The sequence below is a fragment of the Balaenoptera acutorostrata genome, chromosome 17, assembly GCF_949987535.1.
Source record: "Balaenoptera acutorostrata chromosome 17, mBalAcu1.1, whole genome shotgun sequence".
NCBI lineage: Eukaryota > Metazoa > Chordata > Mammalia > Artiodactyla > Balaenopteridae > Balaenoptera > Balaenoptera acutorostrata.
The window spans coordinates 71,301,531-71,328,181 of record NC_080080.1 but is presented as its reverse complement, the minus strand read 5'-3'; the positions used below and the strand labels follow the sequence as shown (position 1 = coordinate 71,328,181).

The 26,651-nt window shown below is 38.9% G+C and overlaps 1 protein-coding gene across 1 annotated transcript in view; it reads right to left on the bottom strand.

Annotated features, from left to right (window-relative positions):
- Nucleotides 1-8,849: 8,849 nt before the first annotated feature.
- Nucleotides 8,850-26,651, bottom strand: part of ARMC1 (armadillo repeat containing 1) — a 35,351-nt gene continuing 17,549 nt past the window's right edge. Inside the window, exons 4-7 of the mRNA XM_007184992.2 lie at nucleotides 24,437-24,626; nucleotides 11,883-11,999; nucleotides 11,722-11,796; nucleotides 8,850-10,943 (exon numbers count right to left, since the gene is read on the bottom strand). Of these exons, the coding sequence (XP_007185054.1) occupies nucleotides 10,752-10,943; nucleotides 11,722-11,796; nucleotides 11,883-11,999; nucleotides 24,437-24,626 (574 nt within the window). The 3' untranslated portion in view covers nucleotides 8,850-10,751. The remainder of the gene's footprint in view (nucleotides 10,944-11,721; nucleotides 11,797-11,882; nucleotides 12,000-24,436; nucleotides 24,627-26,651) is intronic.

Sequence of the window (26,651 nt, the reverse complement as noted above, 5' to 3'; positions counted from 1 at the left end):
TTAACTGAATAAGACTGCATGGAGGCAACTATTAAAACACATGTGAATCTGAAATCTAAAAAGTAGGTAGGGAATCAGTCTGCTTTCATCCTTTTTCTTGAAGAGTTCATCTGCAAAAGAGGGGGGGAGGTAAAATTTCATAAGAAAACTTTCAAATCTTCAGCTGAAATTGAAACCACTCCTGAGACAGCACACAGGCACAGAATCTTTGTATTGAAAATAAACCAAAATATCCATTACATTTGTGTACTTGATAGTTACAAATCATAATGTACATTATAGATCCCTGCATCTACATATGCACATAAACTGGCTATATTTACTTTAATAATGAGATTGCTTCTGTAGAGCAAATGATACAATAAATGTTCAACTATTTTGAATGGTTGCTATTTCTATTTTATAGTCTTCATAGGTCTTCATTGTTTTGAAAATGTGGACAACTGAAATTAAATAGTCATTACCATTCCTCTACAGTAAGTACTGATATGTTATACATGAACACAAACACTTATAAAAACATACTATGCATTCCTTTGAAACAGGTGAAGAAAAATAACAGCCATAACTTGCTAAAAAGTCATGTAAGATAGCTGCCTTCCTACTGATGACATTTTTGCTTCTAGAGTTGTGAATTAATATTTTTTAATTTGGAGAATTTATAAATATACAGGAAATGTGTGACACCCATTAACCAAGCCTCACAAACCAACATAATTCCATGTTTATAGAATAGTAGAAGCTGTAATTTATAACATATACCAAATAACAATTCAAGCTTATTACAACTATCAAAGGCTTCTTCATCCTAAAACATTTATGCTTTTGAAGAGTTGCTAGCTCTAAAATGTTTATGTCCATTTTAAGTATTCAACTGATTAAATTTAAACCTTCTCCCCAGCAGTGCCTTGAGAAATTTTTGAATTATATTCTTGCCCTTTTAATATATTTTTACTTGGATCATGACCTAGATTCTGGATATCTGGAGAATCCGAACATTTGTGGGTATATGTGTTGTCGAAATATTTTAAAACAGGTAATACTATTGGGGGTTGAAATAAAAAAGAATTTCAAGGTTAAGAAACTGCAAATCTATAAAGAATATCTGCTGTCAAATAGGTGGTACCATGCTGGATGCTATTTAGGGTACCCTGACATTTATAACAGGAAACACTTCAGAAGTAAGCCCAAGGGCAAAATGAGTACACTAAAAACCATACAAAAGCTGAGTAACTAATAAAACAGCAAAGATATTCAACTAAACATCAAAGGTTTTGTATATAAGCTTTTGCTCTGAATTTCAATTTGAGCCGTTTCTGAAACCAGTTGGTTGGAGGAAAGGGGCTTTCCTGAACTGAGCAAAAAGTAACATCTCTCACAAGATCCTTAGATCTTAGAAGTACAAGAACTAATTCACAGTTTTCGACCTTGGCTGTGTATTAGTATCACCCCAAAGCTGTTAAAAAATACCCATGCCCTTGCCCCATCCCCAGAGACTGGTTCAGGTATCTGGAGTGGGAACAATGTTATTTATTAAAAGCAGTCAAATAATCCTAATGTGCAGATAGGCTTGAGACCCACTGAACTAGATGCAAGGATCAAATGAAAGGATCAGAGAAAGCAGATCGTAATCTAGGAGTCTGATGATCTTTCATGGAAATAAACTCATCCATGCTAATATAAAAAATATGAGTGACTGGAGTATTGAGACTGAGCACATTCTCATTCTGGTTAATTTTAAATAGGCTTAAGATAAAACTAATTCAACTTGTCTCCTTAGTCCACTAGGGATTTAAGAATAGTAATACAAGAAAATTCCTAACTGGCCAATCCAGCAAGTCTCTGTTCAGCCTTAGAGAAGGATCCAGGGTTCAACTATCAAAGACCAGTCCTTCCAGCCTTCCTCTGGACTACACTCGCTTCTGAACCTCATTCTACATTAAATGTCTCTTTTCTATATCTTCTCTCTAGGATCCATCCCACTAACATCTAAACATCTCAGTCTCTCCTATCTTAAAGCACGCGTCCCTAGATCCCTCATCAACACCCTCGCCCACAATCCTATTCTTCTAGTGTCTCTTAGCTCAGTGTCCAACAAGCCCATAGTGCAGCTGCTAAGGATCCTGGGGGTCTCCCCTCACAACGAATCACCATGTCCTTCTCTGATAATGCATTAAAAAAATCTCTCAAACTTGACACCTCTCTCCATGCCCACTGCTCCTTACCAAGTCCAAGCCACCATTGTCCCTGCATTGCAAGTATGGTAATAGCCTTAGAATGTGGTATCCTCCAATCCGTTCTTCTTCTCTCAGGCCCATTCTCCACATGGTAGCCTAAGTAATCTCTTGGGCAAATTACCAATTACCAAACCCATGTTTCAGTCTTTCCTTCCTTCCTTCCTTCCTTCCTTCCTTCCTTCCTCCCTCCCTCCCTCCCTTCCTTCCTTCCACACGAGGGATCTTTGTTGCCGCGTTCAGGATCTTAGTTGTGGCATGCAAACTCTTAGTTGTGGCATGTGGGCTCTAGTTCCCTAACCAGGGGTTGAACCTGGGCCCCCTGCACTGGGAGCGCTGAGTCTTAGCCACTGGACCACCGGGGAAGTCCCAAATCCACTTTTTTTAAATTAACAGACCTCATAGAAGTATTGAGATCAAATGAATACTAAACAAGAGCGATTAGCAACTGTGAAGCATAATAAATGGTAGTTATTATTAGTTTATTAATGTACAAATACTTAATAGCAATTGAACTATTTGCATTAGTAGAGGAAACAAAATATTCAGGGACTAAAAGGGCCTACAAAGTCTTGTTTTATCTGGCCTCCACCAACATTTCCGTCTCATCTTAGACTCAACACATCAGCCTTACTCTTACTTAGCCTTCACAAAGCTGTTCCTTTTGCCTGGGATGCTCTCCTTGTCCCACTTGGCCAATGAACTCCTGCTCATCACTCAAGTTCTGGCTTAAACTTTAATTTCTCCAAGAAGCCTTATCTTGACTTCTCCATCCCCCTTCCCAGACAACATCAGGTCTCCCGAACCTCCTGTACTACTTCCAGGTGCATCATATTTACAATGAGCTGTTCCATGATCTTCCTTCCTTCCCACTAGACCATGAACCCCACAAAGGACCATGTCTATAACTTCATCCATCGGCACCATGACTGGGACAATATAGGTTTTCAAATGTTTAATAACTAACTTTAATGACCTAACTGAAAAATACCCTTAAGTGTCAGCACGAGTTGGTAATTTTTGGCATTTCTCCATCACTTTGTCTCCATTGAGCTTCACCAACCAGAGTAAGGAAAGTATCTTCTTTTTCCTAGTATTAAACTTATGTTTCTAACATAAGGTATGGAGGTGACAAACCATCTGCTTGGCCTATTTTGCTATGACAACACTAAGAAATGGTATAATGAAGGAAAAAAGTTTATCTGCTTTCCCATCCTGTATCATAATTAATAGCTCGGTGATCAGGACCTTAATTTAGAATACATTTTTCTTTAACTCATTACCTTCTACCAGCCTACACTTGCTACTTACTATCCAATCACAGAGTGAGAAAAAATTCCTGTAGATTGTCATCCCCAAGAGTTTTACTACATACGTTTCCACAAGAAGTTAAACAAAAGACTAGTAGTCCTTAATACCAAGCACCATAAATATCTTCATCCAAAAGTCTTTATACATTGTTTATCGTCCTTCAGTAAAAAACTAGTGTTTTTTACTGAATTTAAGTCTCAGTGGGACCTGAAACACTTAGATTTCTTCTCACTAGGTACATCTTGCTTTAATTCCATGTGTGTCATGTGAATCTAATTTTTTAAAAAAAGACCTTATATTGCCCGGGAGAACTTGATACATTAAAAAAATCAATAAAATCAAAACTAAAAGTATAAATGCCCATGTAAAGAAAGTTTTACAAAGCTTTATTCTCACATACAAATTTCCTTAAAGCAGTACACTTTTTCTCTGATTTTCTACATAGAGAGGTAATGATTCTTTTTCCCTTAAAATGTATCTCCTAAAATGGAGTCCTGCCTTCTAGCTCAACTCTTTCAGTCTGCCTTAGGGTTTTCACTCTATTTTTTCATTCATTGGTAAGGTCAGGGTGACTGATTTTCCATGTATTGCCTCTTCTTCCATTTCTTACCTACCAGTCTTCTAGTGCATTTATCTTAAGCTAAAATTTTCCCTTTTTTCCCACCAATCACAGGATTACTTTTTCTTCTGAAAATGTAACTGGATATCTGAAATGTCTGTGTCCTAATAAACTATCCTATCCTTCCACTTGGAATATTTAAACATGAGAAAATGGATACTTACGCAACTCATATTTTCACGTTAAAGTCCTTATCGGAAGAGAATAGATTAGAAAAGAACCCTGGGAAACAGGCTAGTCCCGAAGCCATCAGTAATGAGGAGGCTTGGAGCTAGGCTTCAAGGTGGGCTTGATAAGAAGGGGGCAGGGCAAGAGGAAGCACAGCTTTGAAAGTGACCTCTGCTGTTGTAACTTACAAAATAAACACACTTAGGAATGAAGAGACAAAAGACACAACTAAGTAGTCAAGGGTACAGCAGACCAGGTAAGCACTGAAAGAGTTTAAATGGTTAGGGAAGATTGGCAACAGCCCAAGTGGGCAGGGAAGTCTCCGTGGAATAGCCTTGAAAACAGATAGAATTTGGTCATTTGAGAAAAGAATGCATTTACTGAAGACTAAAGATGTCAGTTCAACTAAAAATAAGAATGTCAGATCAATAAGAGCAGGACAGGTTACAGAGAATATTGAGAACACAAGAATAATTTAGATTTGACACAATACAAGTCACTAAAGGCTTAAAGCTAGGAGAGTAGAAAATAAAAATACATAATTATTTCGGCAACTATTTGGTCACTAAGAAGGACCTCTGAGATTTAAATCTCAAACCTGGGGACTTCCCTGGCGGTCCAATGGTTAAGACTCCATGCTTCCACTGCTGGGGGCACAGGTTCAATCCCTGGTCGGGGAATTAAGATCCTGCATGACACGCAGCGCAGCCAAAAACAAAACAAAACAAAAAAACCCCAAACCTGACACTTATTTGTTATATTTAACTCCAGTTATTTTATTTTCAACCTTCAGTTTCCTCTGTAAAATGAGTACTAAAATCCCAGCTCACTGGACCGTTGGGATGATTAAAGGAGATTACACAAGTAAAAGCCCCAGTACATGGCCTGGAATGTAGTTAACGCTCAAGTAATGTTAAATGTTACTAAGAAGCAGGTGGCAGTAATCCAGAAGTACAATAATTAATCCAAACAAGAGAAGACTCAAAATACCAAATACCCATCCCCTCGACATGGAACTACTACTATCATTGTTAATTTACCATCATATCTCATTCATAAACACTCCCCAAATGTTCGGCACACACAGTATTACACTCCATAGTGTGGCAAACACTAAGAAAACCTAAGAAATACTCCCTCCCCTTACAGATCTTGATCTCAGTAAGAAGTAATATACTTATGGAGAGTAACGGACCATAAATGACAGGTCCCAAACCTAAGTTAAGTACCATAGCAGTTAAGAGAAAGAAAGAATCATGGGGTGAAAAATGACCACAGGGGTGTAATGGATTTGAATAAAAAGCAGTGGGAGGGCTTCCCTGGTGGCGCAGTGGTTGAGAATCTGCCTGCCAATGCAGGGGACACGGGTTCGAGCCCTGGTCTGGGAAGATCCCACATGCCACGGAGCAACTGGGCCCGTGAGCCACAACTACTGAGCCTGCGCGTCTGGAGCCTGTGCCCCGCAGCGGGAGGGGCCACGATGGTGAGAGGCCCGCGCACCGCAATGAAGAGTGGCCCCCGCACCACGATGAAGCGTGGCCCCCGCTTGCCGCAACTGGAGAAAGCCCTCGCACGAAACGAAGACCCAGCACAGCCAAAAATAAATAAATAAATAAATAAAGTAGCTATTAGTTTAAAAAAAAAAAAAAGCAGTGGGAAATACTGTTGTACAGTGTGCAAGTTGCAAATATTTTTAAAGAAATGGGCATATCTCTTTAACGTGTTAAAGAACTTCTGTAAGTCCAGTAAGAAAAACCAAATCCTTCTCCCCCTACTGAAAAATGAAAAAGGACAGAGAAAACTCACAGAAAAAAATACTCAAACAGCTCTTAAATTCATAAAAAGCTCACTCTCAATCTTAAGAGATCCATTTTTTTAGACCACAAAGGGCTAAATATGAGATAACACAGTTGGAGAGAATGAAGGAAAGCAGGAAACCTCATATCCTGCTGGTGAGAGAGGAAACTGGAATAATTTCTAAGGAAGCAGGAACTATCTAAATTAAAAGCCCTCACAGCCTTTGAGGTAGCAATTCTACATCTAGGAATCCATTCTACAGATATATTTACATAGCAACATTTGTAGAAGCAAAGGATTATAATCAAAACACTGGTTAAATAAACAGTGGAACATTAGAATGTTAACAATGTGAAGCTGTGAAAGAAGGAAGCTACTTTATACAGGGATGTAGAGTAATTTCTAAGAAACTTTTTTTTTTTTTCTAAGATACACTTTAAGTGAAAAGAGTAGGGTACAGGGCATTATCTTACTTGTGTGGGACAATAACATGAAAAAGTTGGTAAATTTATAGACTATGCTTGATGGGCACACAAACTTCGTAGCAATGGCTGTCCCTGGTGAGTGGAACCAGGTGACTAAGTTTCAAAGGAAGAGTCACTCATCACTGGATACCTATCTTGAACATGTTAAAAAACTCAAAGTGTATACTTCCTACCAATCGAAACAAGTGAGAACAAAATAAATCAAAACATTCACTGTATCAATATTGTCCATTTGTAGGATGGACAGATGACTTGCGTCTTCTTTATGCATTTCTATAATTTTCATAAGAAAATGTTTTAAAGGAGATGAGAGTGTACAGGAGGAAATTCTAGATAAGAAAGAATATGAGCAAATCTAGAGGGTAGGCTGAATACAGAATATTTAGGTTATAATACACAGGGAAGCCTAAATCAGACTTTTTTTTAAGTTTTACAAACTTTATTGCACTGATTAAACTTCTAGGTCTCCATTTCATATTTTTAAAAAACAGACTGTTTTTGAAACGAGATATACAACTGTGCCTCACATATAGAAAGGCTGTGGTAATGCGCAGAACGTATGAAAGATTAGGTTGGGGGCTAAGCTCTCATGGCATTTTTAGTGCTGGACAAAGCAGTACAAACTAATCCACAGGCCTTTCTTGACATTAAAGCAGAGAAACGACAAAGGTACTGTTAAGATTAATCTGACACATCAGAATGTGGCTACTCTACAAGTAAAAGTAGCCAATTTCTGGCCACAGGCATGTTTCTTGTGGCTCAGGTAGTGTTTTAAGGGTCTGGAAAAGCAACAAAGTCCAGAAGCTCTGATTGTTAAAAGCCCACAATCCACGGGAGGAAGACGTGGTTTCCCTCTTTAGACAGGCTGGGCACTCTCTGTGTGTCTTCCTACGCTGTGGCCTAAACAGACTCACTTCTTTCACGTACCTAACTCTTCTGGCCTCCAGAGTTCTGGATTGCTAACAGACACCCGGGTGAAGTCACTGGACTGGAACGCCAGTGGTGGGACACGGGAGGGCTCAGCAGGGGACCCAGGACGCAGGCTGCCCGTGAGAGGCGGAGGCTCAGGAACCAGGCCAGGCCACGCAGTCTAGTCCTGGCTTCACCACTTACTACTTCTGCGACCTGGGACTAATGAGTTACTTAATTTGTCTCATTTTCCCCCATTTATAAAATGGAGACATAACAGTACCTACCTCACAGTTGTTAAGGATTAAATGAACAAATATTTGTAAAGCACTTAGCACAGTGCCTGGCACAGAATTAGTTTTTGTGAAATTTATTGCATGACCTCAGTTCTAAGAGAAATAAAAATTCACGGACTTTACACTTGATAGGTACAGCAAAGGAGAGTGGAACTCTCAAAGATGACAGTAAATGGAGATTTAGAAGGTATCTACACAGAGGTACATGAAGACAAGAGATGAGTTCTTCAAGGGCCAACATTTAGACAAAAATCAAATAGCTAAGGACTTAGCTTCAAAAAAAAAAAAAATCCCTCTGACTGGATACAGAAAGATGAGTCACATAAAGTGTGACTAGAAAGGCACAGTGTCTTGCTTGAGAATCAAAGACAAGAAGAGAATCATGTCAAACTTCCAGTAATAATAGTTCCATCTTATACTTGTACCAGTACTATATGTATGTAATATTCTCCTAAAATAATTCTATAAGAATCAGGATATTATAAGTTAATTTTAACTTCATTCAATGGAGCATTATACCCCTTCCCCTGCTTTTTGAAAAAATAAAAACCAAATGACAAAATAAATGGGGGAATTTGCCTAGCATTAATCAGCCAGAAATAAACATGCCCAGAAAAGAAAAAAAAATACAGCCTGACATTTTTCCTATTTGCCCAACGAGTTAAATAGTACCCTCCATTTATTTTTTACTGATTAAAAAAAAAAAAATCTTTGTTCATTCTCTTAAAAAAATACTAGCCAGGTGCTGCTACAGACTTCCTCGGTTCTCAAAGAGCCAAGGAGGGGACAGACACTGGTAAATATAATTTTAATCTAACGCGATAAACACTGCAATGCATATACGTACAGGGGCACTGATCCAAAGCCAGGAAGAAGCAGGTGTGGTGCTGGGAAGGAGACGAATGGAAGACGCCCGGGAATGAGTCGGGTAACGCACTTGCAGGGAGTGAGGAGAAGGTGCCGGGCAGTGTGGATACAAACAGGCTTTAGCGAAATCAGTAATGCTTATACCACAAAAATGCAATATCCATTCAATTTTAATTATGTTACCTTTTATTATTTTACAATATATTTCAAAAAAATGCTGTTACAGTTGCCTTAACTGCTCTATATATAAGACCTGGAATCAAAGAACACTGAGAATTAGAACACACAAACATCAAGCTGTAATACCTACTTGTGCTGAACAATTACTATCAAAAGGATGTCGTTTTTTAAATAAGCAGATGTGTGGCAATGCAAAATAAAATACAAACCTGTTAGAACAGTAAACTTTGTTTCAATGGCTATAGAAAGGAGGTGGTTTTGTTTTGTTTTGTTTTTTTCAACACATCTGGTCTGGCAGTAAGTTATACTATGCATTTAAAGTAATACATGCCCTGAAAGCTTATATTTTCAGTTGTGCGCATCACCTGAATCAGAGCCCAGGTGAAAAAATATTACTCTCCATACCCTCAACACCCCTCCCTCCATAAGGTCACAATGTTCTTGAACTCAAGATTCTTGTTGGCAAACTATTATACAATAATTCTTCTCCAGTGACACTGGATGCTTTTAGTTTTCTCTAAAAGAGAAGCAATGAAAATGCAAGGAAACCCTCCAGGGTCCAATTTTCACTTCACATTCTCCAAGGAGTAAAATAGCAGCTCTACATGTTGATGAAAAAAGTTTTCGATTTCCTCCTATTAGTTTTTAATCATATTAGCATTAAACTTTATCTGGAGTTAGTTGGATTTCCAAAAGAAAATTTTTTGTTGCCAAATATTTCAGAAATTTAATAAAGCATTACATATATGTAATTAGCTCTTAAATCTATACCAAAAATATATATGTATATATATTTATATTTATTTATCTTACCTTTGCTGAAGTCCTGTTTTTTTCTGGCAGAAAGTTTAAGTGGACGGACAAATGCTGGCTTTGTTTCTTTATAAGCAATAATTTGAGTCTTTTTTCTTTTCATTCAATATGACTGCATGTTCATAATAAGTTCACAAAAGGCAATACAAGGAAACACCTACTGAATAGGCATCTGCCAAGCAATTTTTTTTTTTTTCTTAGCAGGGGATAGTGTGTAATCACAAAGTAAGGCCTAGAGACCATTTACAGTCACTCCGAATATTAGGGTGGACATAATTCTCAAGAGCTGATATAAACCAAACTGAACAGTAGTCAACGAGAACCACGTTTGGTCACATTCAAATAGTCTCCAATAACACTTCGCTGATATACATGTTTCCTTCTCGACTGATTTTGTGTTAATCTTTTAAAAATTATAACAAATAAGATTGCCAAGTTTTTGTAGAGTTGTATTTTTAGGGGTTTGTTACGTTGCAAGGAATATGTTTTAATTCACAAAATGTCACTAGTAATGTCCTTTCTATAAACATGGTTGGCAAAATAAAAAAGGCACAAAAGGGGAATTATGAGAAATGCTTTCAAAGCAAGTATCTTTCACGAGAAAGAAAGAGTACCAAAGCAAGTATCTTTCATGAGAAAAGGCAGAGAAAAGTGTTCAGTAATTCATGCACAACTTGAGCTAAAAAAAACAAACTTCTCTTCAGATAGGTCCTGAGGCTTGAGAAAACAAGTTTTCCTAATCACGTGCTTTGTGTAAAATAAAATGTAAAGCTGCACAAATACATGTTTGGTTTAACAGTGGACCCATGTTTTTTAAAAAGTGAGGCAATTTAAACAAAGGAAAACAAAACCAAAACACCTTCATAAACAAAGCAATTCCACCTGTAGCCTCTGTCCTTTTTACCACTTAGTGGGGTAAAATGTCCAGTAAAATGTAAAATGCAGCATTCTTAATCATGTAATCTAGAAACTTTTCATGATAACTTATTGCAAATTGCACTTGACAGTTCACCACAACAATGGAAAACTGGCCCCTTGTTCGTTCACACAGTCCTTGAGCCCCAAGCTGAAGTCACCAGTAAAACGATCTGGATAAAAAGTTTGCAGCTGTGCTCAGCCAGCTAGCTCCACCCTCTGGGTGTGAGCCCACCCGGGACACTGCTTTGTCCTGCTCCTTTGTGGGACTCTCGTCCTCAGGCAGGTAGTCGGGCAGCTCTGTGTTCTGTTCTACTTCCACAGGCGTGTCTTGGAACGGGACCAGCATCTGATGCAGAGAGCATGTTAAGAGTTGTTACAAAGTCAACCTAATTGATATAGGTACATGTCATACGTTAAAAGTCAGCTTTACTTCTCATTCTAATCACCATATTTATTCTCAGAGGCTATATTCCTTTAAAGAGTATCCTCTTCTATGAAGGTAGGCCCAATTGTTGAGCACTATGTAAGCACAGACAAGAAGAAAGAAGTACACACGAAAATTCTGATGCTTTTCTCCTGAGGCTCCAGGGATAAATGTTCAACCTCTATTTAAAGATGACAAAAACAAGCATCTGGCTGCTAGGGGGCCCTGAAGGCCCAATGAACCTCCTTTCTGTGGAAACTCAAAGGAGCTAAAGCCATATAGATTCCTTTTCCCTATCACAAAGCTAGTGGAAAGAACAGCAAGATGCAAAGATTATCACTATATATACTTGCCCAACAGTGGGATTGGATCTTTATTTTTGGACTGGCAAAACCAATTAAGGGTTAGAAAGTATTTAAAAACCAATGCAAGGAAACCACATATCCTTTATTTCCACATAAAATCAGCAAGACATCTCCACTGAGATCAAGAACAGAGTCTGAGAGATTCTGAAATCCGCCAAAGATCTCTCTATATTTCTAAAAGTGTTAACTGTTAACCAAGAAACATTAGGGTAATCTGACTCAGCCACGTCGCTATATACTCAGCAGCTATTAGTCTAGAAATACTAGCAATCTGCTGGCCACAAGGGATAATCAAGAGGGAGTCAAGCATAAAGTAAACTAAATAGAGCTTTTACCTCTTCTCCACTTTCGCTTTTCACAACTTGCTGAGCCTTCATAACCTTGGTTGATGCTATTGCTGATGCCAAAGCCTAGGCCAGGATAAAAAGACAACAATTTTGAACACTGATGTGTTTACCCATAACCTCAAGCATATTTAGCCATTTAAAATACCAACCTCTGCTTTCAGATCTGAACGGATTCGCACCACACATCTTTGAACAGCCATTTGAAAAGTAAAGCTAATAACGCCTTTAATTTTTAACAAAGCCTCTTCACACAGGTTTCTCCGAGACTGAAAAAGTAAAAGCAAATTGTTATTAAAACTAGCAAAATAATAAGGGAATAAATCAAATCAAACAACACTGAACTAGTCTTTATATTTGGGGAAAAGGAGGGAACACAGGGCCAGGGAAAGCAAATGTCCCTATTTCAATTCTACAATCACATATTTGAGGGCACAGAAAGGGTGGTGCTTAGTCAAGTTTATGAAAATTTATAAGATCCAACAAAACAGTAATTCCTGCTAGATTTTTTTCAAGCTTCATTACTAATATTTAATTTTAATCAATTTAATCAGAAATAAATTTGCCAATGTTAATTTAAATCTTAAACCAAACAGAATGGAAGAATAATACAGAAAACATGCTGAAAAGCAGAGTTTCCTCAAGCTCAAGGGTGGGCAAACTACGGTCCAACAGCTGTTTTTGTAAATAAAGTTTTATTGGAAACACCCACACCTATCTGTTTACATATTGTCCAAGTCTAGTTTCACCCTCTAGCAGAGTTAGTAGTCATAACAGAGACCATATGCCTGCAAAACCTGAAGTGTTTACTATCCGGCCCTTTAAAGAAAGGGTTTACTGACCCCTGCTCTAGCTTAAAAACCTCCAGGGATAAATTCTAACAGACTGAAGTTAGAATTAGAGAGCATTCAGTGTATGAGTCACTATTTTTTAAATCACTTGGTATTTATATCACCGCATCCCTCATTCATGGCATTCTCGGTGGTTACCACTGCATTCTCAAGGGTTATCAATATCCACTTTTTGGTTCTCATTTTCCTCTGACAACACAATATAACATATGCCCTTCAATGCTTCTTTGACTTCTTAATAATACACTACCCTGGTGTTCTGCTTACACCACTGAGTATTTCATCTCTGTCTCATTTTATCTCCAAGGTCCAGTGCTAAAACTAAGTGATTTTCTTTCTACTTCATCCCTCAGTAGACTATTCAGATCACTTCAACCATCACTACCATGTAGAAGCACAGACGTCTACCTCCAATATGATTTTATTTTCATTTGTCTACAAACACATCCACGTGGATAACAAGTGGTCATCTTAAACACAAGATCCAAAGAGAAAATGAATTAAAAAGTAACTACAGTTCTCCCCATCCCTCCCTCCTCCTCCAGCCCATACATCAAATCAACATCTCTAAATTATCCTGTTTCTGTAATGAGACCAGACTCCGATTCAGTACTTCTGAGGGGGCAGGAATCAGCAAATGACACCAAGTCTCTGGGTCATAGCCTAGGAAGCACTGCCTTCTATTACCTGATTCATTCTTCTCTTCTATTGAATAAAATCAGTCTTCAAACTTATTCCCACATCCTTCAAAACAACTCACATCATTGTTTATCTCCTACTTAAACTATTTTTCCACTTCTGCGTTTCAACACTATTCAGGCAAGGGTCTCGCATACAGTGATGCACGGCAGTGCACAGACCCACAGGGGCTCATGTACTACACTGCCCCTTCTGCAAAGCCCCTTTGGTGGATTAGTGCCCAAAAGGTCCATGTTTATCTCTTCCACATATTCAACACCAGGTGAACTTAAAAGTGAACAGAAGTTTGCATAGCATATACAACATGAAAGTTAGGATACTACTAGTCTAATCTGTTTCCTTATTTTAAATGTGAGGAAACCAAAAAATATAAACGTTAAACAACTTGCCTGGTTTATCACAAGAGTCTGACGTTAAATTCCAACTATGTGTGACAGTGAAAAACCAGATTCATGAAGCCAGTTCATCTTTATTTTAACACAAATTAACACATTTGCAACAGGTAAAGGTGGGGTTTCCAATTCCAAGATGTAAACATGAGATCTTCAACAGAGCAAATAGGATCAAGAATTAGCTACGAAGGATGGGTAACTTCTTGATGGGGATAGAGGGTCAAGATTAGGTTTTAAGAATCATAAGCAGATACAATTAGGAATTGGGCAAGGAGGTAGATGGGTCAAAGTTAACTGCCTGGCAATTGCTAGAAGGGTCGGGGCGGGGGAGAGAAGAGAGGGAGAAGGGAGGGGGAGGGGGAGGAAGGAGGAGGGAGGGAGGGAGGAAGAGGGGGAGGGGGAGAGAGAAAGAGTGTATGTGTATCAATTCAAAAGATGTAGATAGTAGCCTCTCTCCAATTTCTAAAGACTCCATAGTAGCATGATTTGCAGCTGAGGAAATAAAGCAAAGGGAAAAATGCTTGTGACAATCCAAAATCAGGAATATCTTTCTAAAAGCCTTGATACATACACTAAAGTAATGTACACTGCTTTCATTATTAGTGAGAGTAGACATGTTTCCCTGCGTAGCTGTCCAAAGCAACAGTTAAGAGCGGGGTTCTGCAGCTAGACCCACGCTGCCTAGATTCAAATCCCATGTCCTTTACTTACCACTTCTACTATACCAGGAAGCTATTTAAATTTGGTGTGCTTCTGTCTCCTCATCTGTAAACTGGACTATAAGTAGACCTTATAGTTTTGTGAAAAATAAATGCGTTAACACACCAGAAGGGTACCTGCAAGTACTGCAATAAATGTTAGCTGATACTATTTACTGGAAATTACATCTCTTCCGGGAATTTCCCATTTTCCTGTTAGATTTTCTTTTGTTGATTTTTTTAATATATATTTTTAATTTTTATTCTTTTTAATTGGAGTATAGTTGCTTTACAATGTTGTGTTAGTTTCTGCTGTACAACGAAGTGAATCAGCTCTATGTATACAAATACCCCTCCCTCTTGGACCTCCCTCCCACCCTCTCCCCCCATCCCACCCATCTAGGTCATCACAGAGCACCGAGCTGAGCTCCCTGTGCTATGCAGCAGGTTCCCACTAGCTATCTATTTTACACACGGTAATAAGGCCACTAACCTGATGTCAATTATTCATTACAAATACTTTCCTACTTGTTTTTACGTTTTAAGAATACATTTGACAAAGCAAAAACTTTACTGTTAAACTAGAGCTCTTTCCTAAAGCAATTTCTTCCACTGCCTTTATGCTTAAAGAAGCCTAGATTTCTTTAATTTCACAGTTTAATATTTTACATTTGACTTTTTAGTACACTTCGGATTTTTAGTATCTGGTAAGATTCCCCCTCCCCTTCCCTTTCCACCTCTGCAAAACTGTCAGTTTTCTGGCACCATTTATTGAACAAACTATGTCTTGATGCTTCCTTTATCAAAGGATAAGTTCTAATATATACTAGAGTCTGTTTCAGGACTTTCTTTACTCTTTTTTTAAATATATTTATTTATTTATTTATTTTTGGCTGCGTTGGGTCTTCGTTGCTACGCATAGGCTTTCTCCAGTTGTAGAGAGCGGGGGCTACTCTTCATTGCAGTGTGTGGGCTTCTCATTGTGGTGGCTTCTCTTGTTGCGGAGCACGAGCTCTAGGCGCATGGGCTGCAGTAGTTGTGGCACGTGGGCTCAGTAGTTGTGGCTCGCAGGCTCCAGAGCGCAGGCTCAGCAGTTGCAGTGCGTGGGCTTAGCTGCTCCTTAGCATGTGGGACCTTCCCGGACCAGGGTTTGAACCGGTGTCCCCTGCATTGGCAGGCAGATTCTTAACCACTGCACCACCAGGGAAGCCCCAGGACTTTCTTTACTCTTTTAATTTTTTTTTTTTTGTCAAGACCACGTCGTTTTGATTATAGAAATTTAATAGTGTATTTTAATATATGGCAGGACACATCCTTTTATTACTCTTAGGTATCTTCTTAGTTGTCTATGTGTGAAGGCTTGACATTCATGGCTCCCTTTCTTGGGAACATGAACTCTTCCACAGATATCCACTGGCTCACTCCTAAGTTTTGGTTAAATGTCAGTTTCTCCAAGAGGATTTTTAAACCATCCTATTTAAAACTATAATCCACCATCCCACCCCTCAGCAATCCCTAGCTACCTTCCCTTTATTTTTGTCCATGGAACTTACGACTTCTACTATAAAACTTGGCTTGTTGACTGTCTCCTCCAACTATGAGATTAGCTTAATGAAGTCAAACATAGGATTTATGAGAACTTTTGCTTATTTTGGTCACTGCTGTATCCCTGGTGCCTAAAATAGTGCCTGGCACATACTAGGAGCCAGGTTATGCCGCCAAAACATTACAGTACAGTTTCAGAGTTAACTTGCCTTTTTTTTTTTTTTTTTTTTGGATTTTAGCAATTACATTTTTAAGATATAGTGGCCTATTTTTTTTAATATATTTATTTATTTACTTTTGGCTGCACTGGGTCTTCGTTGCTGCACACGGGCTTTCTCTAGTTGTGGCGAGCAGTGGCTACTCTTCATTGCGGTGCACGGGCTTCTCATTGCGGTGGCTTCCCTTGTTGCAGAGCATGGGCTCTAGGCGTGCAGGCTTCAGTAGTTGTGGCACGTGGGCTCAGTAGTTGTGGCACGTGGGCTCAGTAGTTGTGGCTCGCAGGCTCAGTAGTTGTGGCTCGCGGGCTCTAGAGTGCAGGCTCAGTAGTTGCGGCACACGGGCTTAGCTGCTCCGCGGCATGTGGGATCTTCCCAGACCAGGGCTCGAACCCGTGTCCCCTGCACTGGCAGGCGGATTCTTAACCACTGCGCAACAAGGGAAGCCCCCTATGTGGCCTATATTTTTGTGTGTGAGCTTTGTTGGGTTTTATTATTTGGTTTCTGCTAGTTTTAAAAAGGAACTGTACTGTTTTCATTCATTAACATTAAACAAATGGTACTGGTGACAATTTATATATCTTAATATCTTTCATTCAATTAATTTACATTTACCCGAACCTGCTTTCTAGAAACTTTTTGGGATCCTGTGGTCCCAGTTTCGATAAGATAGTTGTTAACTTATTTGGCAATGTCATGGATAATATGCATGTGAAAAGTTTTCCCCAACCCCTGTTTACTGAATCCTAAATCCTGAGGGCTAGGTGCCCCAATACCACAATTAGAAAAAGCTGTGGATAATCCAATGTAACCTACCTGGCACAGCTAAACAGGTAAGTGGTAATCCACCAGTTGCCACCCCTAAATATGTGAAGGTATATAACTTATCACTGCTCAAGATAACTTCAGGGAGACCTCCAATTCCAGTCAAGATGGAGTAACAGGGACCAGATTTACCCTCAAGGCTTAAACAACTAAAAATACAGACAAAATAAAATGAATAAAACAATGATTTCCAGGTGTTGGAAAGCAGACACCCCTGAGAGAAGGAAAGCAAATGAAGTGAGGTTCACCAGCACAGCAGCGTTTTGCCTGGAAAATTTTTAGGCTGCAACTCACAAAGCAGGAAGCCAAGCAGAACCAGCAGTCTCCCCAAGTTGAGGACACAAAGTTGAAAATTCAGGGAGGTCAAGGCAACTATAAATCATAGCACAGAGCATGAGAGGACAGAGTTGCACAAAGGGGATCCCTCAGAGAGAAAACACACACCAGAGATCGGCAATGGGTTCCCCTCTGGTTTTCAGCTGAGTGATGACGGGTGCACGAATGTGAGGAAACAACCAGGCTGGAAAGGAATAGAAGGAACCATCCTGCGGCCTCACACAGGGCTGGGAATACTTCCTGTCCCCATCAGCCAGAGCAGAGAAAACTGATATACACAGGGCATAGACAGAGAACCCAGAAGAGTATGGCCTCAGTAGTGTAGTAAAATTATCCCTAGGTTAAACGGTGCTGTAGTCTGCCTACCAGAGCTTAAAGGCAAGCCTCAAAAACATCCAATGTTTGCAAGTAACTTAACTGATCCAGAACAAAATTCAAGAATATTTAAAGGCTTTGCATACTAATATATGCTGTATCCCAATATGTAAAATTTGTAATATCTGGCATCCAATCAAAAATTATGAGGCATGCAAAGAAGCAAGAAAATACAACCTATAACTAGAAAAATCAACCTACAGAAACACACTCAAGAATAACACAGATGACTGAATTAGTTGACAAAGACATTAAACAGTTATTCTAACCATATTCTGTATGTTCAAGTAGACAAAGTATAAACTGTTAAGGAGATATAAAAAAGGCTCAAATCAAACTTCTAGAGATAAATAAAATAATGTCTATGGTGAAAAAAAACACTGGTTGAGATTAACAGCAAAGTAAATACCGGTAGAAGAAAAATTTAGCAAATATAGCAACAGAGACCATCCAATATGAAAGAGAAAAAAAGACTGAAAATGAAATTAACAGAGTATCAGTGAGCAATGGGACAACTTCACATGGTTGAATATGTCACAGGAATCCCTGAAAGACAGAAAGAATACTTGAAAAATTAATGGAAAAAATTGCCCAAATTTGCTGCAAACTATAAACCCAGATATCCAAGAATAAACATGAAGAAAATGATACCAAGGCACATCATGAACAAACTGATCAAAAGCAATAATAAAAGAGAAACTATTAAAACAGGCAGAGGGAAAAAATAAGATACATTACATATAGAAGAACAAAAAAAAGAATGACAGAATTCTGAATAGAAACAATACAAGGGAGAAGACAGTGGGACAATATTCATAAAGTATGGTAAGAAAATGAACTGTCATCTAGAGTTCTATACACATAAAAATATCTTTCAAAAGAAAAATACAATAAGGACTTTTCCAGATACACAAAACTCAAAGAGTTAGAGACTTCAATATCCATCTGACTTTTTTTTTTAATTAATTAATTAATTTTTTGGCTGCATGGGGTCTTCATTGCTGTGCGTGGGCTTTCTCTAGTTGTGGCGAGCAGGGTCTGCTCTTAGTTGCGGTGCACGGGCTTCTCATTGCGGTGGCTTCTCTTGTTGCGGAGCATGGGCTCTAGGCGTGCAGGTTTCAGTAGTTGTGGCATGCAGGCTCGGTAGTTGTGGCTCGTGGGCTCTAGAGCGCAGGCTCAGTAGTTGTGGCTCACGGGCTTAGTTGCTCTGCGGCATGAGGGATCTTCCCGGACCAGGGCTCGAACCCATGTCCCCTGCATTGGCAGGAGGATTCTTAACCACTGCGCCACCATGGAAGCCCATCTGATTTTCAAAAATAGAACAGCTGGACAGAAGATCAACAAGGAAGAAGACGACTTAACACTGAAAACCAACTAAACCTAACAGACACTTGTAGAACACTCCAACCAAAGGTATACACATTCTCAAGTGCACATGGAACATTCACCAGGATAGACCTTTAGGCCACAAGACAAGCCCCAACAAGTGTAAAAGGATTGAAATCATGCATATGAAATGAGATCAGAAATCGGTAACAGAAGGAAATTTGGGAAATTTATAAATATATGGAAATTAAACAACAAACTCCTTAACAACCAATGGGTCAAACAAGAAATCACCAAAAAAATTAGAAAATACTTTCAGATGAATGAAACGAAAAACTACATACCAAATCTGATGGTAGGCAGAGACAGCAGTGCTTAGAGGGGAATTTATAGCTATAATAACTACATTAAAGTAGAAGAAAATCTCAAACCAATTACCTAATATTCCATTTAAGAAACAAGAAAAAAGGGCTTCCCTGATGGCGCAGTGGTTAAGAATCCGCCTGCCAATGCAGGGGAGACACGGGTTCGAGCCCTGGTCCGGGAAGATCCCACATGCCGCAGAGCAACTAAGCCCGTGTGCCACAACTACTGAGCCTGCGCTCTAGAGCCCACGATCCACAACTACTCAGCCCATGAGCCCGTGCGCCTAGAGCCTGTGCTCTGCAACAAGAGAAGCCACCACAATGAGAAGCCTGCTTGCTGCAACTAGAGAAAGCCCACGTGCAGCAACAAAGACCCAACACAGCCAAAAAAAACAAGAAAAAGAAGAGCAAACTAAACCCAAAGCAAACGGAAGGAAGGAAATAATAAAGATTAGAGCAGGGGAAAAAAAGAAATAGAGAATGGGGGAGGGGTGAATAGAAAAATCGATGAAACCACAAGTTGGTACTTTGGAAAGAGCAACAAAATTGATAAACCTTTAGCTAGACTGACCAAGAAAAGAGAGGAAGAAGACTCAAATTACTAAGAGCAGGAATAAAAGAGGATATATTACGACCAATCTTACCAAAGGAAAAGGATTATAAGCGAATACTATGAACAACTGTATGCCAACACATCAGATAACCTCTATGAAATGATATATTCTTCAAAAGACAAAACCATAAACTGACTCAAGAAAATATGAATAAACCCATACAACAAGTGAAGCAACTGAATTAATAATCAGAACATTTCCCACAAAGAAAAGCCCAGGACCAAATGGCTTCACTGGTGAATTCTACTAAATGTTTAAAGAAGAGTAACACCTATCCTTCACAAACTCATCCAGACACTTCCCAACTCCTCTCATGAAGCCAGGATTACCCTGATACCAAAACCAGAAAAAGACAGCATGAGGGGAAAAAAAGACTACAAACCAATATCCTGTATGAATACAGATGCAAAATGCCTCAATAATATACCAGCAAACTGAATCCAGAAGCACATAAAAAAGATTATGTACCATGACCAATTGGGATTTATCCTAGGAATGAAGGGTTGGTTCAACATTTGAAAATCAACTGATGCAATACATGATATTAACAGAACTAACTCATCTCAAGAATAAAGACAGGGCTTCCCTGGTGGCGCAGTGGTTGAGAATCTGCCTGCCAATGCAGGGGACACGGGTTCGAGCCCTGGTCTGGGAAGATCCCACATGCCGGGGAGCAACTGGGCCCGTGAGCCACGACTACTGAGCCTGCGCGTCTGGAGCCTGTGCTCCACAACAAGAGAGGCCACGATAGAGGCCCGCGCACCGCGATGAAGAGTGGCCCCTGCTCGCCGCAACTAGAGAAAGCCCTTGCACAGAAACGAAGACCCAACACAGCCAAAAATAAATAAATAAATTTATTTTAAAAAAAGAAAAAAAAAGAATAAAGACAAATAAGCAATTTTTTTAAATGGATAAAGAATGAACAGATATTTCTCCAAAAGAGAAAATTTGTGATAAATTAAAGACATACACAATAAACCCTAAGTCAACCACTAGAAATGGCCAATAAGCACGTGAAAAGATACCATCATTGTAATTAGGTAAAGGCAAATAAAAACACAGTAAGATACCACTTCACACCCACTAGAATAGCTATTTTTTTTAAGAAATGGAAAATAAGAAATGTTGGCAGGGATGTGGAGAAACTTGACCCCTCACACCTTGCTGATGGGAATGTAAAATGCAGCGGCCACTGTGGAAAACAGTCTGGCAGTTGCTCGAAAAGCTAAACGTATCATCCAGCAATTCTACCCTTAAGAATATACCCAAGAGAACTGAGGACATATATCCACACAAAAACCTGTACATAAATGTTCACAGCAGAATTATTCATAATAGCCAAAGGTGGAAATAAGCCAAATGTCCATCCTCAGCAGACCTGTACTACTTACTGTAAGAAATGTTAATGGAGCCCTTCAGGCAGAAGGAAAATGATATTAGATGAAAATCTATATTTACACAAAGGAATAAAGAGCCCCAGAAATGGTAAATACATGGGTAGACAGAAAATACTCTTATTTTTTAATGTCTTTAAATACTTGTAAATCGTTAAGATGGATGGTAATTCTATGCTAAGTATAATTTACCACAAAAAAAAATTTTTAATCAGAAAAAAGAGAATATTTAATGTAATAACAAAGTAATTTGGGGTTTATAACATATGCAGAAGTAAAACATAACAAGAACACAAAGGGAGAGATAAGGCAGATGAAAGTATAGTGTTAAGTGTCTCATGCATGAAGTGATTAGTGTTAATTGAAGCTAGACTGATAAGTTAAAGATACAGAAAATAAACCCTAAATAAAATTCAAAAAAAAAAAAAGACACACAAAATAAGCCCTAAATCAACCAACATAAAAGAAAGGAAGGAAGGAAAGAGAATTAAGGCAAATAAGCCAACAAAGGAGATAAAATGCAATCATAAAAAACTTTCAATTAGTCCAAAAGGCAGAAAAAGAGGAAAAGAGAACAAGGAACACATGGGACAAATAGAAAGCAATTAGCAAGATGGCTGTTTTAAATCCAGTCATATCAATGATCATATTAAAGGCAAATGATCCCAGCACTCCTGTTAAAAAGTAGAAATTTTTTGATTGGATTAAAAAAGCAAGGCCCAACTACATGGTGCCTACAGGAAATCCATGTGGAATACAGACGCAAACGGAAGATACACACTATAATCAAACGAATGCTTGAGCAGCTAATATTAAAAGCAGACAAGGGACTTCCCTGGCAGTCTACTGGGTAACACCTTGCCTTCCAATACAGGGGGTGTGGGTTCGATCCCTGGTCAGGGAGCTAAGATACCACGTGCCTTGTGGCCAAAAAACCAAAACAGAAGCAATATTGTAACTAATTCAATAAAGACTTTAAAAATGGTCCACATTAAAAAAAAATATTAAAAAAAAGCAGACAAGGTAGAATGAGTTGAGAAAAAACTACACTGTACAACTACTACTGTATAATACTTTAAAAGACAGTACAATTGGTATTACATTTTCCTTAAACGTTTGGTAGAATTCACCAATGAAGATATCAAGGTCAGAAATTGTCTTTATGGAAAGGTTTTTAACTACAAATCCAATTTCTTTGATAGACATAGAGCTATTCATTCAGGTTATCCATTTCTTTTTGAGTGAGCTTTGGCAATCCATCTTTCAAGAAATTCTATTTCATCTACATTATCAAATTTATTGGCATAAAGTTATTCAAAATATTCTTATTTTCCTTTCAGTGTCCATATTAAAAGATCTACAGCAATGCTGTCTCATTTCTGATACTGATATTTTGTGACTTTTCTCTTTTATTCTTGATCAATTTGGCTAGAGGTTTATCAATTTAATTGATCATGTCAAAGATCAGCTTTTGATTTCACTGATTTTTCTGTTTTCCATTCCACTGATTTCTGTTTTTTTGCTTCTTCTGCTTACTTTGGATTTGCTCTTCTTTTTCTAGTTTCTTAAGGTAGAAGCTTAAGTCACTGAGACCCTTTCCTTTTTGTATATAAATATTCAGGCATTTGGTGCTAATGAATTCCCCTCTAAACTCTGCTTTAGCTGCTTCCCACAAATTCTGATACTACATCTTATTTTTTAATTAATTAATTAATTTACTTATTTTTGGCTGCATTGGGTCTTCATTGATGCATGCAGACTTTCTCTAGTTGCAGAGAGTGGGGGCTACTCTTTGTTGTGGTGCACAGGCTTCCCATTGTGGTGGCTTCTCTTTGTTGCAGAGCAAGGGCTCTAGGCACACGGGCTTCAGTAGTTGTGGCACACGGGCTCAGCAGTTGTGGCTTGCGGGCTCTAGAGCACAAGCTCAGTAGTTGTGGCGCACGGGCTTAGTTGCTCCGCGACATGTGGGATCTTCCTGGACGAGGGCTCTAACCCACATCCCCTGCCCTGGCAGATGGATTCTTAACCACTGCGCCACCAGGGAAGCCCCACATTTTTATTTTTATTCAGTTCAAAATACTTCCTAATTTCTCCTTTGATTTCTTCATTGACCCATGGATTATTTTAGAAATGTGTTAGTTTCCAAACTTCTTAGGGGGTTTTGCAGGTATCTTTCTGTGATTGATTTCTAACTTGCTTTTCATTGGGCTCAGAGAACACACTTTGCTTGGTTCTAATTCTTTTAAATCAGGACTTGTTTTATGGGACACAATATGGTCTATCTTGGTAAATGTTTCATGTGCACATGAAAAGAATGAATAATATCTTGAGGCTGAGTGGGGCTTTCTATAAATATCAGTTAGGTTAAGTTGGTTGTTAGTGTTGCGTCTTCTATATCCCTGTTGATTTTCTGTATACTTGTTCTATTAATTGAGACAACGGTATTCATATCTCCAGCTCTAGCTGTGAATTTATTTCTCCTTGCATTTCTGTCAGTTTTTGCTTCATATACTTTGAAGTTCTATTACTAGGGCATAAATATTTACAATGGTTATGTCCTTTGAATAACTGACCCGTTAAGCACAAAATGCCCCTCTTTATCAGAATTAAATGCTAATATTGGGACTTATTCTTTTCTTTTTAATTTATTTATTTTTATTTATCTATTTTTGGCTGTGTTGGGTCTTCGTTGCTGCATGCGGGCTTTCTCTAGTTGTGGCGAGCGGGGGCTACTCTTCGTTGCAGTCTGTGGGCTTCTCATTGTCGTGGCTTCTTTTGGTGCAGAGCACGGGCTCTAGGCATGTGGGCTTCAGTAGTTGTGGCTCGCGGGCTCTAGAGCGCAGGCTCAGTAGTTGTGGCACATGGGCTTAGTTGCTCCACGGCATGTGGGATCTTCCTGGACCAGGGCTCGAACCCGTGTCCCCTGCATTGGCAGGCGGATTCTTAACCACTGCGCCACCAGGGAAGCTAGGGACTTATTCTTAAAGATTGTTAGCAGGTGACACTGAGATAACCAGTTAACATGATTTCTCTCTCCCATGTTATGAACCATGTGTTTATAAAAGTCTTACCGTATCATCAAGACCATCTATATGCAAAACCACTGTTTTGGCACGTTTGTTTGTGGTTCCCAGAAAAAACTGAGCTTTCCTTCGACGTGAATTCATTTCATTGAAACTATCACCATCTGCCATATTGGAAGACTGAAGAATTTCATAGATTTCAGAGGCCAGCAGTTTTGTTTCTCCTGGAGTTGTAGTCCTTGAAAAGAAACATATAAATTAACAAAGTAGTCTTGTCACTTCTACTGATTCTGTAATTTTATTCCTCAACTTGGCAAAACCTTGTTTTCTTCATTCTGATCTATACTTTATTTCTAGAGTCACACAGGCTACATCTACTTAGATAAACAAAGCAATTACAGACCACAGACTGGCAAAAATGGTTATAGGAAATAAATACTCCCACCACCACTATTTTTAACTTCCTTTATTTCATAGTTCAAAGTGTCATCATTTTCTTTTTTTTTTTTTTAATTTTATTTATTTATTTATGGCTGTGTTGGGTCTTCGTTTCTGTGCGAGGGCTTTCTCTAGTTGTGGCAAGCGGGGGGCACTCTTCATCGCAGTGCGCGGGCCTCTCACTATCACGGCCTCTCTTGTTGCGGAGCACAGGCTCCAGACGCGCAGGCTCAGTAGTTGTGGCTCACGGGCCTAGTTGCTCCGCGGCATGTGGGATCTTCCCAGACCAGGGCTCGAACTCGTGTCCCCTGCATTGGCAGGCAGATTCTCAACCATTGCGCCACCAGGGAAGCCCTGTCATCATTTTCATACAGTAATAAATTCCTTTCTGGAAGATTTTCAATTTCTATCTACTTAAAACCAAAAGATTTTAAAAGAATAACATAGTCAAATCAACATGATGGTCCCACTGTTGTTCTAAGTATGTTTTTCTGGTATACCTCACAGGACTAATTTTATTGCTGCCCTTCCTACGAAACAGTTAAGGGGATACCTCTATAGACACAGATCTCCCTTAAAGCTAAGTAAAATTTTGTCTTAGGCAAAATGAAATTTGCAAAAGCATATAAGCAAAAATGAAGTAGAAACGAAGTTACAAAAAAATGGTTCTGAAGAACCTAGGGGCAGGACAGGAATAAAGACGCAGACCTAGAGAATGGACTTGAGGACATGGGGAGGGGGAAGGGTAAGCTGAGACGAAGTGAGAGAGTGGCATTGACAGATATACACTACCAAACGTAAAATAGCTAGCTAGTGGGAAGCAGCCGCATAGCAGCTCGGTGCTTTGTGACCACCTAGAGGGATGGGATAGGGAGGGTGGGAGGGAGACGCAAGAGGGAGGGGATATGGGGACATATGTATACGTATAGCTGATTCACTTTGTTATACAGCAGAAACTAACACAATACTGTAAAGCAATTATACTCCAATAAAAATGTTAAAAAAAAAAACGAAGTTACTTCTTGATCTAGGCACTATATGAGGTATCACAAATATCTATGCATGTTGCTGTTCAACAAATTAATTATAAATAATTATTGCCTTATTTTTAAAAAATGCTTTTAAAACCAAAAAGAAAAGGCCAAGAGCATCTACAGATTTGGAAGCAGGTATTTTAGTCTTAAAAAAAAAAATTAACTATTCAAATACTGTGATTCAAAACATTCAAGTACAAAAAGTCTAGAGTTACATGGTACAGTTGGCCATAAACATAAGAAAGACTGAATAATTAAACAAGTATTAATTGCCCTAATCTTCTTAGGCAAGTGAAAATTGAAAGAGCTGATTAATGCCCTGGATTTAGTTCAGTCTTTAAAATATGACACCGAGAAAAGACTATCTTGAAAAGCTCTTTCATCTAAATAATTGGAATTCTGCTCTCAATAATTTACTATTCCATAATGAAGTATATTGATTCCTCACCACTTTTTCTAAATAGTTATCCATATTGAAAATGTTCAAAATGTTATTCATAAAACACAACTGAAAGGTGAACTCTGATCTTCATTATATATCAAAAATAATTTTCATTTTGAATGTATTTCCTCACTGGTCATAAATACCAATTCACTCTAATTCTATATAGATGCTATTAATAACATTTTATACTGCCTATAAAAGCCAGTTAAGGGCTTCCCTGGTGGCGCAGTGGTTGGGAGTCTGCCTGCTGATGCAGGGGACGCGGGTTCGAGCCCTGGTCTGGGAGGATCCCGCGTGCCGCGGAGCAGCTGGGCCCGTGAGCCACGGCTGCTGAGCCTGCGCGTCT